General features: G+C 42.9%; 1 protein-coding gene across 2 annotated transcripts in view; it reads right to left on the reverse strand.

The window, feature by feature from the left end:
* Positions 1-20153, reverse strand: part of NCSTN (nicastrin) — an 876107-nt gene that overhangs the window by 606054 nt on the left and 249900 nt on the right. For both annotated transcript variants that reach the window (XM_044059533.1, XM_044059532.1), the window contains exons 8-9: positions 18528-18680; positions 11806-11910 (exon numbers count right to left, since the gene is read on the reverse strand). In XM_044059533.1, coding sequence (XP_043915468.1) covers positions 11806-11910; positions 18528-18680 — 258 coding nt within the window. The remainder of the gene's footprint in view (positions 1-11805; positions 11911-18527; positions 18681-20153) is intronic.

The following is a 20153-nucleotide window of genomic DNA, read 5'->3' on the forward strand; positions in this document are numbered from 1 at the left end:
AGCTGAAGTGATTGCTAAAAGGAAGGGTGTTTTCCAAGAGAGAAATTTTAAGTCTGCAGTAGCAGCTGGCTTGAAAGGAGGTAGAGTGAGCTTCTCCAAAACAAAGTTAAGGTCCCAGGCAGGGGTAGGAGCTCACCTGGGTGGTCTCAAGTTCTTTGCCCCTCTGAGATACTGCTTGACTAGGGGATGAGAGAAGAGGGGTGGTTCTATGTTATATTGAGCTGGAATAGCTGAAGCGTGGATTTTAATAGAGGAAAAAGACAGGCCCTTGTGAAGCATCTCAGTTAAGTATTGCAAAATCTGAGGTAAATTGGGCGCTGCTGTGCTCATCCCTAAAGATTGGTTCCAGGCACAGAATCTTTTCCATTTGTCAGCATAAGATTTTCTAGTACTAGGCCTTCTTGCCTCCAAGATTACATCCATCACAGGTTTGCTGAGGGATAAGGGTGAATTTAAGTGATTAGCCAGGCTGCAAGGTTCAATGTTGGAAGATGAGGGTGCAGAATTTGGTTCTCCTGCTGAGACAGCAAGGAAGGGGTTTGAGGCAGGTGCCATGGAGATATTTCTGACACTGCGCAGGAGTGGGTACCAGTGTTGGCGTGGCCAGTCTGGAGCAATCAAAATCATTCTTGGTTTGTCCTGTTTGACTTTTAGCAGAACTTTGGAGAGCAGAAGCAGAGGGGGAAAGGCGTAGACTGATAGGTTTTTCCAGCTTAAGGACAGAGCATCCACTTTCCAGGCTTCTTTGTGGGGAGTCCGTGTGCAAAACTTGTCCAACTGGTACTTCTGGGGAGAGGCAAATAGATCTATGTCTGGGCTCCCCCATTTGCTTGTCAACAAGTTGAAAATCCGTGGTTCCAGTTTCCACTTGTGTGGGTCCATGAGATTTCTGCTTAGTTCATCTGCCAGTGTATTCAATTTTCCTGTCAGGAATTGAGCTTGTAGGTGTACTTGGCAGCTCAAGGCTTTGTTCCACAATGCCATGGCTAGTCTGCAGAGGGGTAAGAATGTGCACTCCCCCTGCTTGTTTATGTACCACATAACCGTGGTGTTGTCCGTCTTTACCATTAGTTGTCCTGGAAGAATGTAGTCTTTGAAGGCTGTCAGAGCATTCTATACAGCTAACATTTCTTTTTGATTGATATATAAGTGCATTTGATTTGGGTTCCATTTGCCCTGAATGCACTTCCGTGCCAGGTGAGCCCCCCATGCATAGTCTGATGCATCTGTAGTTAGGGTTTGGGTGGCAGAGGGTAGTGTGAATGGCAGTCCCTTGTTTTGGTGGCAGGCCTCTGCCCACCATAGGAATTCCAGGTGTAGGCAAGGTATGATAGGAATCATTGTTTCCAGGCTGTGACAATGTTGACTCCACAGACTTTTTAAGTACCACTGTAGTTTCCTCATATGCAGTCTTGCATATGGAATTAGAAAGAATGCAGGAGGCCATGAACCCTAAAGCTTGCAGTATTTGTCTTGCAGACAGCAGGGTTTTTGTGGCCACTTGTTTGAAGTAAGTTAGCAAATGAATTTGCTTCTCTGGCGTGAGGAAAGCCATCTTGGAAGTTGTATTCAAGTTTGCATCCAGGAATGTAATCTGTTGAGAGGGTATCAGTTGTGATTTCTTTTCATTTATGGTGTACCCCAGAGAAGTTAGAACCCATTTTACAAACGCCAGATGATTAAGAAGTATGCCCTGGTTTTCTGCCTGAATTAGACAATCGTCCAGGTATGGATATATTTGAATATTTCTTTGCCTGCAAAATGCAATAACTGCAGCCAGGCACTTTGTGAATACCCTGGGGGCAGTAGACAAGCCAAAGGGCAGTGCAGAGAACTGATAATGCAAGTAGCCTGCTTTGAAGCGTAGGTATCTTCTGCAAGATTCCCTGATTGGGATGTGCAGGTATGCTTCTTTTAAATCTAGAGTTGCCAACCGGGCATCTTTACCTAGCATAGGAAGTAACTGGTGAAGAGTCAGCATCTTGAATTTTGGAATGTCCAGAAAGGTGTTTAGAGTAGACAGGTCCAGAATTGGATGCCATGATTTGTCTTTTTCTGGGTACCAGAAAAAGCCTGGAATAGAAACCTTCTCCTTTTCCTCTTCTGGTACTGGTTGAATAGCCCCCATGTTTAAAAGGGAAAGTATTTGTTTTTGAGCCTTTGCCCACTGATTTGGGGGCAGGTCTGGCCACCCGTTTGATGTTAGCAATGTGTGGAAATGAAATCTGTATCCCTGGGACACTATTTAAAACCCATTTGTCCTGGGTTATGAGTTCCCAGTTCTTTGCATGAAAAGCAATCTTTCCCCCCAAAGGGGCGGCTAAAAGGCAAGTGCTTGGTAATTTTAAAAGAAAGTCATTGAGACTGTTTACTATAGGGGGGTGTCTTGTTATTTCCAGATTTGGAAGTGGAGGCCCCCCACTGCTTAGTTCTGAGCGTCCCCTGGGCCTGAAACCTGGTGCTTTTGGTGTGTCTGGGTTTGGCTTGAGAGGATCTGGAAGGAGCTGGAAAAGACCAATTCTTAGTAGGCCAGTGCCTACTAAATCTTGGAGGCTGCACTTGTAAGAAATCTTTAACAGTTTGCATAGATTTAGCTTTATCTTCCATCTTTTTAGAACTTCTTCAGCCTTATTGCCAAACAGGCAATCCTGATTTAAAGGAGCATCCAACAATTTTGCTTTAACATGATCTGGCAGAGATTGCTCCATAAGCCAAGCATGCCTTCTAAGCACAGACCCAGTAACAGCAGCCCTGCAGGAGGCCTCTAAAGAATCAAAACCACATTGCAAAGTATGTTTTTCAACTTGTTCAGCAGAATGCAATAAATCCTGTAAATCTTTATTTTCCACACAGTCAGGAATCAACATAATTTTCTGTTTAAGCAGTCCAATAATATGCTGTTGATATTTTAACATATGAAATTGGCAGTTTAAAGCCCTGATTGCCAAGGTTGCATTAGTATAAACCTTCTTACCCCATCTATCCAGCGCTCTGGAGTCTCTATCAGAAGGGGTAGGATTTTTAGCAGTAGAAGCCTTAATGCCCTTGGGCCCCTGAGAAATGGTTTCTGGATCTGCAACAGGATTTTTGAAAAGGAACTTGTGGGACTCAGGAGCCCTGTAGTATCTGTCAGGTTTACTAGGAGCCGGAGGCAGGGAATCAGGGGCCATACTGGATTCTGAAAACACATCAACAATGTCTAGTACAGGAGGTATAGCCAAGAGCCTATGCTGAGGCAGAAGGAGGAAATCCCTAAGCCTCTTTTTTGAATCAGAAAATTCCTGACTTTCCCAGTGAAAATGCTCCCTTATGGTATGTAAAGTTTCCCCAAAAGAAAAATCCTCAGGAGGGGAAGCAGAGGGAATGGAATCCTCTGCATCAGAATCCTCATAAGTAGGTATGGACAAATCCAGGTCATTAGAGGAGTCAGAAGAAATAGAAACCTGATCAGAAGATTCATAATCAAGCTCAGCCCTAGGCCTCTTGGGGGGGGGGGGGGGTGTGACTACCCCTGATTAGAGTAATTAGATCTTCAGCCATTTTGCTAATTTGTTTTTTTAGTCATAGGGGCCTGAACATGTGGCCTGGGCGTCAGTTTTTTTAGACAGAGATCGAGATTTAGGCCTTAGTAATGATGGTGGAGTCTATTTAATATGCAAGTCTGTAGGCCTGAGTATACCTTCAGAAGCCAGTGCCTCCACAGCGGCTCCAGACCCATCCAAGGTAGAGACATCCGCGGGTTCTATAGGTGAAGCCTCTCTCGGCATACCAGACTCCGAATGGGTCTCAGTAGAGGTCTGCGAATCAGAAGTAGCCGGTATCAGGGGCTGCGAAAGCACCTCACTCACCGAGTACCGGCGAACTGGCAACTGGCTTAGGAGAAGCATCGTCGGCAGTTTTGAACCTTGGCGGCCTGTCTCTGTCTTTATCTTTGCGTTTTTTCAGAATCCCGGTAGTCGGATAGCTAACCGAAAACATTTCTGGATAATTAAACCAAGAATTGAAATATTTAGAGGCAAAAATATACAGACGATGGATAGTGCGCTGATTAAAGCACAAAACCGACAGCAAGGTACGTTGTGGTCAGGGCCTAGGTAAGGAATAAAGTACGAATGAAAATCTTTGTGAGGTATTTGCTTTCCACAAGTAGTGCAATTATTAACTTTTACTGACATCGGTAAGGAGCAAGAAAAGGTTTCCCCAACGGGGTACTTAGCTTTAGTTTGAAGACTTTGGTTCTGAAACTCGAAAACAAAAATTTCAGGAGTCGGACAACCGGCACTTGCAAACTGCTTCTGCTTTGGGCACTGCATGACAAGAAAGACTGATGTAATGGCACTGGATGCAAGTTTTATACCCCTGACGACATGACGTCATGGAAGAAGGGACAGCAATCGACGCAGGACCCAAGACTTTGTTAATCAGGCCGACTGAGGGCAACCTGCAAGCAGATTACCCAAATGTAATGACTGCAACAGTGAAACATGAAGAACATCCGATAATGCATAGATCCTGCCCTGAAGCGTAGGTATTTCCTGCATGAGTCCCTGACAGGATGTGCAGATAGGCTTCTTTTAGGTCTAGGGTGGCTAAACAGGCATCTTTGGGCAGCATAGGAAGAAGCTGCTGAAGGGTGAGCATTTTCTGAATTTTGGTACCAGAAGGAAGGTGTTTAGAATGGAAAGATCTAGGATTGGGTGCCAAGTGCCCTCTTTTCTGGGTACTTGGAAAAGTCTGGAATAGAACCCTTGACCTATCTGTTCTGCAGGAACGGGCTGAATTGCCCTTATGGAGAGCAGGGATTGAACTTGGTTTTGTGCCTCTGCCCACTGGTTTGGAGGAAGGTCTGAGAACCCTTTTGGGGTTGGCAGTGAGTGGAAGTAAAATTTGTACCCCTGGAATACAATGTTGAGGACCCATTGGTCTTTGGTGATGGAGGTCCAGTTTTTTGCATGATGGGCAAGTGTTCCTCCTAGGGGCATGAGCAGTTGGGCAGAGGAGAGGAGTGGAGATGAGAAGGCATTGTGAATTCTTTCCCTAAGGGGGTGGCTTAGCACTCCCTGTTTTTGAAGAGGAGGCACTCCATTGCTTAGATCTCTGCATACCCTGAGACTGTAGTCTGGGGGGGTCCATTTCCCTTGGTCTAGTTTGAGATAGCCTTGAGGGGGCTGGAAAGGAACAATTCTTCGAGGGGCAATGCCTACTGAATCTAGGAGGCTGCACTTGCAAGAAATCTGTCTGCATAGATTTAGCTTTTTCTTCCATCTTTTTAGAACCTCTTCTGCTTTGGTGCCAAACAGATTGTCCTTGTTCAAAGGAGCGTCTAGTAATTTTGATTTGACATGGTCTGGCAAGGTCTGCTCCTTAAGCAAAGCATGCATTCTCAGTACAGAACCAGTGACTGCTGCCCTGCAAGATGTTTCTAGGGCATCAAAGCCACATTGCAAAGTATGCTTGCTGACTTGGCTTGCAGAATGCATAAACTCTTGTAACTCTTCATTTTCTGCACAGTCTGTAAAGGTAGTTAATTTTTGCTTAATAAGTTCCATAATATGTTGCTGGTACTTCAGCATGTGAAACTGGCAATTCAATGCCCTAATGGCGAGAGTTGCGGAGGTGTATACTTTTTTACCCCATCTGTCTAAAGCTCTGGAATCCCTGTCCGAAGGGATGGGATTCTTAGCTGTAGTTGCTTTTATACCTTCAGGCCCCTAGGAGATGACCTCTGGGTCAGTAGTAGGATTTTTGAAAAGAAATTTGTAAGAGTCAGGAACTCTGTAATACCTGTCTGGTTTCCTTGGAGCAGGGGTAAAGTATCAGGAGTTGTACTTGATTCCATAAAGACATCAAACACAACATCCGCAACTGGAGTTATTGCTAAAGGCCTATATTATGGCAAATCTCAAAATTCTTTGGACTGAGGATAGTCTTGGCATTCCCAGTGAAAATGCTCTCCAAGTATGAAGGGTTTCACCAAAAGAAAAATCCTCTGGAGGTGAAGCATAGGGAATGGAGTCCTCTGCATCTGAATCCTCATAAGCAGATAAAGGCATGTCTTTATACTCCGAAACCTGAGAGTCGTTGGACTCTTGGTCTGTAAAAACTGCTGGGGACAGTTCTCTCTCTTAGCAGGGGAAGGATGGCTTCCCCTAATCAGCATAATCAGGTCTTCTGCCATTTTAAGCATTTGATGTTGTAGCAAGGAAGCAGGTGCTTGAGTTTGGGTTGTCAGTTTTTTTGGCATAGCTCGTACTCTTGGCCTTAGAAACTCAGTAGTTTTAGACAGAACTGAAGACGCGAAAGAAGTAGTCAGTTTGTATCGAATTTCGGTAGTGTGAAGAACTTCCTCGGAAGCTGGTGCCAGCACAGCGGCTCCGGACCCATCCAAGGTAGAGACAACCGCAGGTTCCGTAGTCAAAGAAGAGTCTCACGGCATACCGGACTCTGAACGGGTCTTGGTAGTGGCCTGCAAATCCATCAAAGCAGGCATCAGGGGCTGCGAAAGCACCTCACTGAGTACCGGCTAACTGGCGACTAGCTTAACAGAAGCATCGGTGGCAGATATGGATCTGTGCGGTCTCTCTCTGCTTTTATCCTTACATTTTTTTGGAAGATCGGTAGTCGGATGGCTTACCAAAGCCATTTTGAATATTGAATATAGAGAGCGAGAGCGAATGTATTTAGCAACAATAAGGGCCCAACGACAAATATTTATTTTACCTTTGTTTACCAGGAAAGCCCGACTGGACACGTCCTTTTTCAGCAGAGGCCCTGGGAGAAAAGCTCCTGATACAACAGTGCATTACAGACAAGAAACAAAGATCTATACAACTATGATAGCATTTATAATGAGTTTTAGAGATGCTTAACAGAAAAATTCTGCTCAGTTAGATAAATGTACTTTATACAGTTCCATAAAGAGTAAGGTCCTTAAAATGAAGGATAAAAATAGCGTTTTACTTTCTTTTAATTCTAGGATAGTGCAAGCTTGAGATTTGTGATAAGAAGTAAAGTAGAAGTAAAGTGGTAGTCGAATTGGAGAGGAGCATGTGAAGATGGAGAGTTGAACAAAGCACAAAACCGACAACGAGGTAGATCGTGGTCTGGGCCTAAACAGGTGACGCAGTAAGAATGGAAATCTCGGTGTGGTATTTGCTTTCCACAGGCGAGACAATGGTTAACATTTTCTGACATCGGTTAGAACAAGAAAAAAGGATCCCCAACGGGGTACTTAGCTTTAGAAGACTTCAGGATGATTCAATTCGGAAATGAAAACTCAGGTAGTGGCCGACCAGCACTTGTGCGAACTGCTCCTGCTTTGGGCTCCTCGGCAAGAAAGACTGATGTAATGGCGTCGGCTGCCTGTTTTTATACCCCTGACGACAGTCCTGGAGAGACAGCAACTGACATAGAAATACCAAGTCTCTGGTATTCAGGCCGACTGAGGGCTACCTGCAGGCAGATAACCCAAGTGTGACGACTGCAACAGTGATACACGAAGAACATCTGCTGTACAGGAGTGCTAAAAAGGATAACTCTAACTTCAGACCTACAGAAGATCATCCCCACTGCTGACACAACTGTAGAGGTTACAGATTCAAGGCAGTACTAAGTACTATGATATTTAAGCACGACCCTTATGCATGCCATCCATAAAGAATTGAGTATAACTGCATGTACAAGTACACAAACAAGTTACAAAAAAACAAAGCTAAATGTTGCAGAAAAAAGACAACACTAAGCAGAATAAATGAAAAAAATAAAGAGCATAAAATATGATGTAGAGACACGGTATACATTTCAAAGCATGTACAAAGAGGTGGAACAGAAGAGACCAAAACACAAATGCAGCAGACCACAAACCAAGGTAAGCATGGCGAATTAAAAATAGAAAGTAAAATAAACAAGGAATACAAAGACTAAGAGGCAACAAAGTTAGTAATCACAACTGGAACACTGGAAATTTACAAGTCTAGAGGAACACAGTACATGGAGGATCAAATCATTAACCTTGCTGAAGCCAGGTATACATGACAGTAGCTAGTAAAAATAAAGGCAAAAACATTAAATGTTATGCAAGTGTCAGCGGACAAGAGTAAAAAAAATAAACTAAGACTAAGTAAGATCAATGGAAAAGGTACACAATTAGCTGAAATTAGCAGGTCAAAACACAAAGAACTATCAGAAAACCCTTACTTCAGAACACTTATGTTGGTGAAAGCTTAACAAACTGGCTGGCGGCAACAGTACTGTCCACAAACGACAAATATAAGATCCCGTGATAAAGATGCAGCACCCAACAACTCAATCGCTTGGCAGCAGAATCCTAGTAATCTAATCCTCTGCACTGACACATAACAGAAAGATATATGGATAACAAATTCAGACATTTCAGTTTATTTCCCAATTACAGTAGTTAAGCCACCCAAACTATTTTTGTGGTCTTGTGACAAGGGCAGAGAAGACATTATATCACATACTTGACCGCCACGCTTTTCCTTCCTACATGAAGTATATGACGGCTTCATGGTGGAGTTGAGCACTTCCACACATGCTGATAATACACCTGCCCATACCTCTCTTTTCTTGCATACATCACAGTAGCACTTTAAAATCAAAATCAAATACATCCAGCATGTCTGCAAATGAGCCATCATTCTGTGGAAGATCCTTAACCCTCACCTTGAAAAGGTGAGCTGGTGTTTCAGCACCTCAGCTCCTTCCAAACCTGGCCAGTCCTCTGACTGCCCGCGTTTGACTCTGAACCCATTTCAGCAATTAGATGGATGCCTTGTCTCTATATAAAGTTTGCTTACAAACATTTGCAAATCTAAAATTCTAGATTATTATTGGATGACTAAATCTGCTTTGACAGCAAACTAACTTCCTGTAATCAAGGCTGCACAGGTAAAAAACACACTCTCCAAAGCCACGAACACAGCATCCATGAGACCTGACAACATCCCAGGCTGCGTTCTACATGAACTATAGAATGAACTGGCACCCCACCTAAGCACCGTGTTCAATCATAGCCTCACCTCAGGCTTTGTGCCCACTGAATGGTACACAGCGACGGTTATCCCACTCCACAAAGGGGGAGCCACCACGGACCCCGGGAACTACCGATCCATTAGACTAACAAGCCTGGTCTGCAAGGCCATGGAACGTATCATCATGGAACTTATAAACAAAGACATTGGTAATCTCTAAACTCTGGACCCCACCCAGTTCGGGTATGTAAAAGGCAGATCATGTCTCCTAAACCTGATTGACTTCTTTGAAGCAGTCACCAAAGCCGTAGACAAGGGTAAGGTGGGTTCACACAGCCTATCTAGATCTCACTAAGGCTTTTGACACCATCCCCCACTCTGGAATTATAGATAAACTCACTAAACTAGGTATAAATCCCTATGTCACAAGATGGGTTGCCAACTGGCTCACTGACAGAACCCACAATGTGAAAGTAGCAGACTCCAAATCCGACTTTAGACCAGTGACAAGTGGGAGTACCACAGGGTACAGTCCCAGTCCTCTCCTGTTTGGTATCTACTTTTCTGAAGAACAGGCTAACACAGAAGGTCTTTGGCTAACAAAGTTCACAGATGACTGCAAGCTAGGAGCCATAATTGAAACTCCTAACGATGTAGACATCCTACAAAAGGGCCTCATTGAGACAGATGCCTGGTGTCAAAGCCATGGCCTCAAGCTCAATACCAAAAAGAGCATTTCATCCCCTTTGGTAAAAACTCTGTACCCATGAGCTACCACATAGGTGGTAGTCTACACCGAAAGTGTGATAAGAGACCTTGGAACACAGGTGGACAGTAGTCTCTCCTTTGATAATCACATCACCACAGTAGTCAGGAAATCCTTCTACCTGGCACACCTCATCACAAAAGGTTTCTCATCCAGGAAAAAAGAGGTTATTGTTCACCTCTACTCATCACTCATTAGACCCATTAAAGAGTACAACGCCCCTTTTGGTATGTACCTCACAAGACATATACAACAACTGGAAAGGCCACATAAATACCTCACAAAGAGGATTACCAACCTCAAACAGATGCCCTACACAGACCGTCTCAAAAAACTCCAGCTTTACTCAGTCGCATATCGCCTACTCAGAGGCGATCTCTGCCTAACATACAAAGCTATGTCAAAACCCAGAGCTGTTGGACATGCTCCACTTAAAGAAATCCCAATTCCTCCAAGCTACACGCTCTAGGGACCTAAACCTTGTCACCACAATAAACAGAACAAGCTGGAGGGATAGATTCCTGTCCCAGAGACTTCCCATACTCTGGAACAAACTACCTATCTATATCAAACAAAGCTTCTCATTAACACTCTTCAGGAAAAATCTTGATGATTGGATGGTAAATAGGAAATTCACCCTGGGGATCACTTCTGTGGCTCTGCTCGACAGGGGCACAGGAAAATAATTTTCTTGGGTTGCGAAAGCCAGGGTACCTTTTTGGCCAGGCTTGTATAGGCCCTAGGGCCGACAGCCTAGTACCTACCTATGAACCTATATACAAGCCCTCCCTGGAAGAGGACACAAGAGGCTATCATAAAAGTCAAAGGAATGCTGATTCATCTGCCTTAATAATAGAAACCCAGTTAAGGGATGGCTAACACTGGCAGTAGTGAAAAGGGGCAAAGCCTAGAAAAAACGGTCATCATGACCCCTCATACAGCCAAACACAACTTCTAATGTACACCATGAAGCAAACCTTTCATATGTCAGTAATTTATTTAATCACTGCAACAGTGTTACATTTGTTGCTCTCGGACTTAGCTTTGCTTCTCCAATAATTACCAAGTTTTTTCATGAAGTCAGCTCTCTTTTAAGAGTACATACATTATCAAGTGAGTGAACTAATCCTTTGCATCAATAACTTCATAGGTTCATAGGTAGGTACTAAGCTACTGGCCCAAGGGCCTACATAAGCCTAGCCAACAAGGTTCCCTGGCTTACGCCACCCAAGAAAGTTATTTTCCTGTGCCACTGTTGAGCAGACGCACAGAAGTGATCCCCGGGGTGTATTTCCTATTTCCCATCCACTCATCAAGATTTTTCTTGAAGAGTGCTAATAAAGAACTTTGCTCGACATAGATGGGTAGCCTGTTCCAGAGTATGGGAAGTCTGTGGGACAGGAATCTATCCCTCCAGCATGTCCTGTTTATTGTGGTGACAAGGTTTAGGTCCCTAAAGTGTGCAGCACGGAGGGATTGGGATTTCTTTAGGTGTAGCATGTCCAACAGCTCTGGGTTTGACATAGCTTTATATGTTAGGCAGAGATCACCTCTGAGTAAGCGATATGCTACGGAGTAAAGCTGGAGTTTTTTGAGGCGGTCAGTGTAGAGCATTTGTTTGAGGCCACTAATCCTCTTTGTGAGGTACTTCTGTGGACTTTCCAGCTGCTGCAGATGTCTTGTGAGGTACATTCCAAAGGGGCATTGTACTCTATAATGGATCTAATGAGCATCGAGTAGAGGGGAACAATGACCTCTTTTTTCCTGGAGGAGAGCCCTTTTATGATGAGGTGTGCCACGTAGAAGGACTTCCTGACTACTGTGGCGATGTGACTATCAAAGGACAGACTACTGTCCACCTGGGTCCCAAGGTGTCTTATCACACATTCGGTGTTAAGTAGATTGCTGCCTATGTGCTAGTTCATGGGTACAGAGTTTTTACCATAGGGGATGACACTGCACATGAAGAAAAGCATAACAATAAAATTATTATAAAACGTTTTAGCAAACAACAAAAAAATTAAAAATGTCTGAAAAATGTTTTAGTACCTGGCTGATCTCAACAAAGGCATCAATGTTTTGCAGTTTGAAGAAAAACTTTCCCTGCTCCATGTTGTATACCATTCTGGAACTGCCAATGTAGTCAAAAGTTTCCTATGGAACAATAAAAAGAAAAATGTTTACAATTTTAGTTATTTAAATGTTTAAAATGTTAATGATTTTCAGCCCAGCCTGTACCATGACAGGCAATACAATAAACATACAATGATAAATAACTAATATTAACAAAAGAATACTGTACATAACACTGGCAAATTAATATAATTTGTAGTACATGGACTGTGCTGATTATACTCCTAAATCAGAAAAACACAGCCTTGTTATGCATCTGTCTGGCATCAAAATGATCCATAATAAGTTTTGTTATGAATATTTCAAGAGTTGTGTTGCAATCCAGTGCTACAGCATACATGGTATCCACTAGTGAGCAGCACCAGTTTTAAAAGCTGTAAAGCACTTAGGTTCATAGGTGTGTACTAAGCCAACAGCCCTGGAGCCTTTACAAGCCAAGCACATATAAGTGCCCTGACAACATGCCACCGTTAGTCCCTGGTGCCTCTATCAAGTAGAGCCACTGGAGTGATCGCCGAGGTGAACTTTCTATTTCCCATTCATTCATCAAGATTTCTCTTGAAAAGGGCCAGTGAGGTGTTCTGCTTGACATGTATGGGCAGTCTCTGGATTATGAATCTGTCCCTCCAGTATATGTTCTGTTGATTGTGGTAATGAAGTTGAGGTCCCTGGAGCATGTGGTGTGGAGGGATTGGGATTTCTTTAGGTGCAACAATTCTTACAGGGCTGGCTCAGACATGGCTTTGTAAGTCAAGCAGAGATCGCCTCTTAATAGACGATATGAGACAGAGAAAAGCTGGAGTTTTTTGTCTGTCCATGTAGGGCATGTGTTTAAGGCCTAGGATCCTCTTTGTAAGGTACTCTTGTGGCCTTTCCAGCTGTTGTAGGTGTTTAGTGAGGTACATGCTAAATGAGGCATGATATTCGATGATCGGTCTAATGAGGGAAGAGTAGAGAGAGATGATGACCTCTTTCTTCCTGGACGCAAAACCCCTAGTAATGAGATGTGCCACATAGAAGAACTTTCTGACCACAGTGGCAATGTGGTGGTTGAAGGAGAGGTTGCTGTCAACCTGTGTCCCCAGATCTGTTATAACACCTTCAGTATTCAGTGGGCTACAATCAATGTGGTAATTAGTGGGAAGTGAGTTTTTCCCAAAGGGAATGACTATGCATTTTTTGGCATTAAGCTTAAGGCCATGGTTCGACACCAGTCGTTGGTCTCATGAGGTCTTTCTGTAGGATGTCCACATCACTTGGGGAGTTAATAATGGCTCCCAGCTTGCAATCATCTGCGAACTTGGTCAGCTAAAGTCCCTCTGTGTTGGCCTGGACTTCTGAGAAGTAGATGCCAAACAAGAGAGGACCCAGGACCGATCCCTGTGGGACTCCACTCGTGACTGGTCGGCAGTCTGTGACTTGGAGTCTGCTACTTTAACACTGTGGGTTTTATCTGTGAGCCAATTTGCAACCCACCTAGTGATATAGGGGTTGCTGCCTAGTTGGCGAGTCTATCAATAATTCCTGAGTGGGGAATGGTATCAAAAGCCTTAGCCATATCGAGGTAGGCTGTGTCAGGCTAATGGGGCAATGATCCCCAGGGTCTGCAGTCGTTCCCCCTTTATGGAGAGGGATGACTGCAGCAGTGCCCCATTCTGTAGGGGCAAAGCCTGACGTGAAGCTGTGATTGAACAGGGTACACAGGTATGGTGCCAGTTCACTTTGTAGTTCATGTAGAACATAGCCAGGGATATTGTTGGGTCCCATGGAAGCTGTATTCTTGGCCTTGGACAATGCAGCTTTAACCTGTGCTGCAGTAATGCTGGGTGCCTGGCATTCTTCCGTTATTGTGACTGGTCCTTTAGGGGGGGAGAGAGGGGTAAAGTTGGCACTGAAACTGTTGGCCAGTATGTTGGCAAAATCTGTTCGCTCAGTATAGGTGGTACCATTGTGCAGTACCTCAGAGCAAATCTGGTATTGCCATGGAGATTCCTGATATAACTGTAGAAGGGCTTTGTGGTTGTTTTTAGTGCCTGCCACAATTCTGCCTTCATAGCTAGCTTTAGAGGTTTTGATGAGGGATCTCAACTTTTTTGTTGAGACTAAAAAAGGAGTTTTTCAAGTCTTGGGACTTCACCTTTTTCTGCAATAGTTTCTTCCTTCTGTTGTAAAGTTTGTTAATGGCAGAGGACCACCAGATTGGCTTCCTTTTTTTGGAGGAGAGCGTCTTGGTTCTGTTGGGTATGGCTAGTTCCATGCATTTATGTACATGTTCATACAGTGCATTGGTGTAAGATTCGGTGGTCATGCACCTATTTTCCATCTGCATGGGTGCCATGAAGTTAGCCACCTTTGTTTTTAGGAGCCCAAAGTCAGCTTTGGAGAAGTTTTTCATGGTGGTTACCTTTGCTGATGGTGTGGGTGAGATGTGGATTTCCATGGTAATTAGTTTGTGGTTGGATCTAACCAGGGAGGAATCGACTACTGGTGTTGAACAACGGTTGCCCATGTTAGTAATAACCATATCAAGGATGTTGCTTCTCCTAGTGGGGGTAAGAATGAGCTGGTCCAGCGCATTAGAATTAATGAATTCCAGAAAGCATTGGGCAAGTGCACTGGTGCACGAGTAGTTTTCCCAGTTGATGAAGGGGTAGTTGAAGTCACCCAGTATGACAGTGTTGGGTTGGACCCTAACAGTTTTCAGGGTGCTTAGGAATGTGGAATGAGAGTCTTGGGACATGGTTGGGGACCTATAGCAGGCTATGACCTGAACTGCCATCTTACCCACTCTGTTAGTTGTACCTGAAGTATCTCCGATGCGTTATGCTGGGCTACTAGTCTGGAGGTGTGCATATCCTTTATGAATATGGAGAAAGCACCTCCTTTGGAGCTCCAGTACATTTTCTGGGGCCAAAAGGTGTGGAATGAGTTACAGCACGGTAGTGCAGGGGTGCTTTCTGTTGCTTTAAACCAGGTCTCAGTAACAGCACAAATGTCGATGTTCTCCATTTTGAGGAGCATGACAGGCACTTATTGCTTAAACAAACTCACTCACCAAAAGGCAGACTGAAGTGTTTAACAATGTTTAAAACTATCACTTCAAAGGTATAGTTAGCTTCTGGATGCTGTCTAACTGCTGTTTCACAGCTCTCAAAGACTAAAATCGGGTGGTACAGTTTTTTCTGTTTAGTTAGCAGCACATCCGAGCAGCTGAAGCTCCATATACAACAAAGAATTGGGATTGTGTTTCTCTGATCATATACAGCTTGTTACTTGTTCCAGACATAAATATAAACACTGGGAAGACATTTGTAAGGCTCCCACGTATGCAACAAAGTCCAGAAGATTTACAGTTTTTGCATGGAAGCATTTGTATGGGCGTTTTTATATCACAAGTAAACTTCAAACTATTTTCCCTCAGGAAAATTGCAACTGCTGAGGATGCAATGGGAAGGGAGGGGTAACTGGGAACATGCTTCTTTGGGACTTAACAAAATTCCCTACAGAGTACTTGGACAGAAATGTTGGAGGGAACAAATGAATGTAACTAAGGAAATAATCCTGATCTGGGATAAAGGATCTGAGTTGCCTACATTCAGTAAAGCATCTTCATCCAAACCCACGTTTTTCCTCCAAAGTTATTCCTCCCAGCCCAATAAGACCGTCCACCTTCTTTCGGAGGGCTCTACTTAAGGGTTATACTCTTACACGTAGTGGAGGCGTGGGCTGGGCATCAGGAGTCCTACCACCATCCACAGGGTGTAGGGACTTTTTGATGGTCTATGTCCCTCCGACTATGTGCCTAGCACTTGCTTCAACTGACTGGTAATAGAGAAACTACAGCATGTTCTGCTCCCAGGCCCTAAGGGGTGTTCTGCTCCCAGGCCCCAAGGGGTGTGCATTAACCGTCTATCCTGCACCTTCAGCCTGATATCCAGCTTCCATCAGCACTGAACTGTAGACAGATGTCAGCATGATCTCTCCCTCCCATGATCGATCCTCCCAGTCAACTCCGTCAAACGCCTGAACCACTAACTGAACTCGAGTCGCCTGCATCATAGTTAGGGCTTTATTCCGCTATGCCACAGCAGCGGCCAAGGTCTTACTAAGCTTAATGTTACTGGCTGCCAAAATAAAACAATTACTAGAAAATAGGAATTAAAATCTATCTGCAACATGAAGGAAAATCTGCAAAATGTAAATAACATAAAAAAAAAAATAAAGGTGAGACCTTTAGAAAATGGGAAGAGCACACGTCATGGGACCTTTAGAAAACGGGAAGAGCACACATCATGGGACCTTTAAAAAATGGGAAGAGCACACGTCATGGGACCTTTAGAAAATGAGAAGAGCACACATCATGGGACCTTTAGAAAATGGGAAGAGCACACATCATGGGACCTTTAGAAAATGGGAAGAGCACACGTCATGGGACCTTTAGAAAATGGTAAGAGCACACGTCATGGGACCTTTAGAAAATGGGAAACACTTCATAGAAATAAAATGAATTTGTGATAACAATACATAAACAATAATGCTTAGAAGGAAGGGTGAGGTTTAAGGGAAGGCAGCAAATGAACAACTTGTATAATGCTGAAGTGAATTAAAATTGCTATGAAGAAAACAAACATGCACCGCACAATAGTATCAATGGAAATTGTTACTGGAGTTTGTTTTCTTGATTACTAATCCATGTAATCCCAAGTAACATATTAAAGTCTGGAGATTTAACACAGGTGGCTAAAAAAACAGCTGCTGAAATTAACTATGTGAACTGTACTGCTGCCGATTCCAATAGCATTACATTTTTCTGTTGGCATCTGGGGGGTGGGGACATGCAGTCTCATACAGCAAGAGTTTTATTTTACATATCTAGCAAGAAAAGAAACATAGAGGACCATTTGAAATTAGTACAAGTACTTACCAGAGCAATCACATGACAAAAGAACACGACAGTTTAGTGTTTACCTCCATATTCACTACAGGACCTATACTCATTTCTTCTGTTTACCATTAAGCAGCACCTTTCTACAGCACATTACTAAAGAGCTGTGGTAGTAATGGGGCCATTTTATAAGACGGACTGCATCCACGAAAGTATAAGTGAACAAAAGTGTGCAGAAAGTGAACTTTTTAAACAAGAATGTGAAAGACCATCATCATGGAAGTATGACACCTTCAGGACGTCACAGACGGCAGACTACAGTACAATAAGGAAATAAGATATTGAAGGTAATGCAAAATGGCTGCATACAGGAAACCATATAGATTTCAATATGGATGCTTGAAGAGGTGAGCTTAAGACTTATGTTTTGCTTCTGCTGTGTTAGCTAACATTTTGTTTCATATTCCCCAGAATCAGTACGAAAGGGGTGGTATGAAACTTAAGACTGAAAAGTACAGGAATGTTAGGGCAAGCATTTGAATAGACATGCAAAGTCTAAGCAAAATATGATTTTACTGGTCAGAAGTGGAACCATCAGGTAATGTTCTTAGAGCGGGGAGCTAAAGAAAGATAACCAATTTTCTATAGCTGCTCAGCATTTCCTAGGTTCAGGGAGGTTGGACATTTGTTGTCTGACCTCTCTGCTGCAGTTGTACTAATAAATGTACTGCCTCATTAAAGATTTTTACATTGTCTATTTCATTTAAATGTATACTATAACAAACATAATTTAAATCAAATTGATAAACTCTTTTTGTCTAACAAAGAAAATCCTTCTGTATGCCCTGTGGAAGAGGAATCGTACCTAATGTATATACACAATGATTTCAAAGGTTTATGTGATACCATTGTGTCTTCTTTATACATAAAGTTGTCTGAAAGATGGACAGAATGCAAAACAGAAATCCAAGACCCCTCATAAGCTGTCTGGTTATAACTGTAACTTGGCTAATCAGATCTCAACATTCATCTGTTCTGCACATATGAATACAACTATAAAATTTACTGGTTTTAAGAACGTCAGAGATTGAGGCATGGTCTACTTTCTGATATGTGCAAACACAACAGGAGCTCAAGTGGAACCTGCTTGTTCACCAAGAAGCAATACCTCAAAGATGCCCAAGTTAATAAGCAACAACTATTTTAAGTATGACAGAGACCAGTAGTTAAATCTTAAAACAGCTCAGATACAAGCTGATTTTTTATATTGTATCTTTTTAATTTTTTCTCTTCCAGAGGATTCCCTGGAAAAGAAAAACAATTTTTTCAGTAAGCATAAAGGGAGTGCAGTAAAATTTACAGCTGAAATTAGTCTTGTAACTCTAAGACAACTGAAAAACATGTAGTGCTCTCAAAATTTAAAAGGAAGCAGGCTCTAAGGAACGTTACCCTCACCTAGTAAAATTATATTTTTACTAACAGTATACACAAGCTCTGTTCCTTGGAAAAAAAAAATCACTGATTCTGGTATAGTTTAATTTCTCCATTTTTGATATCTGCTTTTCCTATCCAGAAGGAGACATGAATCCCATACTCACAACTCAGTGGGTTGTGAGTCCATCAATCTCCGTATTCAACAAAGCATAAAACATGCAACAGAAGGCTACATACATTTCCATATCTAATGCATTAATTGTAGAAGATATAGCTTAAACCAACAGTGAAGAACTAAACTTTTAGGCATTGACTTTACCCCATTGAAAAAAGCAAAGAGAATGTTTTTTGGCAACGTCTGGGAGTCATTCAACTTCTGAAGGGCCTCTGCAACAGACAGGAGAGTTACGAGTCCAGTGATAGTGCCTTGTGCTCCAGGAGCATTGTCCCAAAAAAATGACCGGCTGTCCAACTGCAGTTGGGGTGAAAAGGTTGAGATAGGAAAAAAAAAAAACAATGTAACTGTGAAAAAAACTCCAGTACGTTATGGTTACAATAGTTTGCTTAACTTACAAATGTGTTACTCAAATCTTTATCATGTTACCTTTTTAAATCAGATTTCATAAAATATACAGTTTTGGGCCACATATTTCTTTTTCTAATGCATCCTCCACCAAGATCCTCTCTAAAAAAAAAGGGCTTGTTGAAGTTCAAATCAGTAAGCTTTGTTCACTACATGCCTTGAAAGTTGCTGTGTAGTGGCTTACATTAACATAAATATTATGAAATCAGGCTGATGTCTTAATGTAACAAGTTCCTGAATGATACCAACCAGGTCTGGAAACCTTCACATCATCTCAAATGCTAAAATGGAAACATAAAAAAAACACACTCTCCTGACAGCTCACAACTTCTGTTACTAATCTTGTTTATTCTAATGCAGTCAAGGGCTTCTGTCCACCTGGACTTAAGAACTGAGACACCACACAAAACCTGTACAATTGTACCAAACACCAGCAGCATGTGACCAAAGGTCAACCAGTCAGACATGACCAAAACAGAGGCTGACATAATAGCTAAGGTGTTCATCTTACAGACCCAAGGTAAAGAGTTTGATTCTCATATGGGGTAATTGGCTAGGCTTAAAATGGCTCACAAGGGCAGTTAGACTAGTACTAATCTATGACCCTATGAACCATAAAAGTTATTTCAAAAAGACATAATGCAAATTCAGCTAATCCTTTTGCTTTTGAAAGACATTCAATATTAAAAACCCATTAAGGCCTGGAGGTTTATTGGCATTTACACTGACAATGCAATTCCAAAATTTTCAATTCACTGTGAATCTCTTGGTCCTTCAACATTATCATGAACCAAAAAAAAAAAAGCAGCCAGCTCCATGGCATAGATGGATAAAGCTGTGACTATACCACAGGAGACCCAAGTTCAAATAATGGCTTGAGTGCCTGCAGGTTCTGGCCAAGGAGACTGAGTGAGTGGTCACTGCCGGCTCACCCAGTCGGGGGGGGGGGTTCATGCTGGTGCCCTGCAGCAGGACTGCTACCTACTAGAGGCTGTGCATGCTGAGCCTGTGCTTTCACACTGGCAACTAAGGGGAATTCAAAATGCAAAGGCACACTTCCCCTTGACAGACAACAATGATGGATCTGACAAGGGGACACAGGGAATGGTCCAAACAGGAAAGGGTAAGCCACTCCCATAATCAACAAGCTGGCCTGCTTCCTATCACCCAAGTCTTGTCATGGAATGGATAACTAATTGGGATTCCTAGGCAGGAGTGAATGGGGCTGCAGGGCTCTCATCCAGCCAGGGAATGCCCAGCTCTTATTCTCCCCCTCAGCAGAATGGCCCAAATGGTTTCCAGAAGTGGAACCATTAGGCAATGTCCTTGGAGGAGGGAGCATAAACACATGCATGCATACGT

The sequence above is a fragment of the Protopterus annectens genome, chromosome 17.part0 (assembly GCF_019279795.1).
Source record: "Protopterus annectens isolate FY-2018-M chromosome 17.part0, PAN1.0, whole genome shotgun sequence".
Classification (NCBI taxonomy): Eukaryota; Metazoa; Chordata; order Ceratodontiformes; family Protopteridae; genus Protopterus; species Protopterus annectens.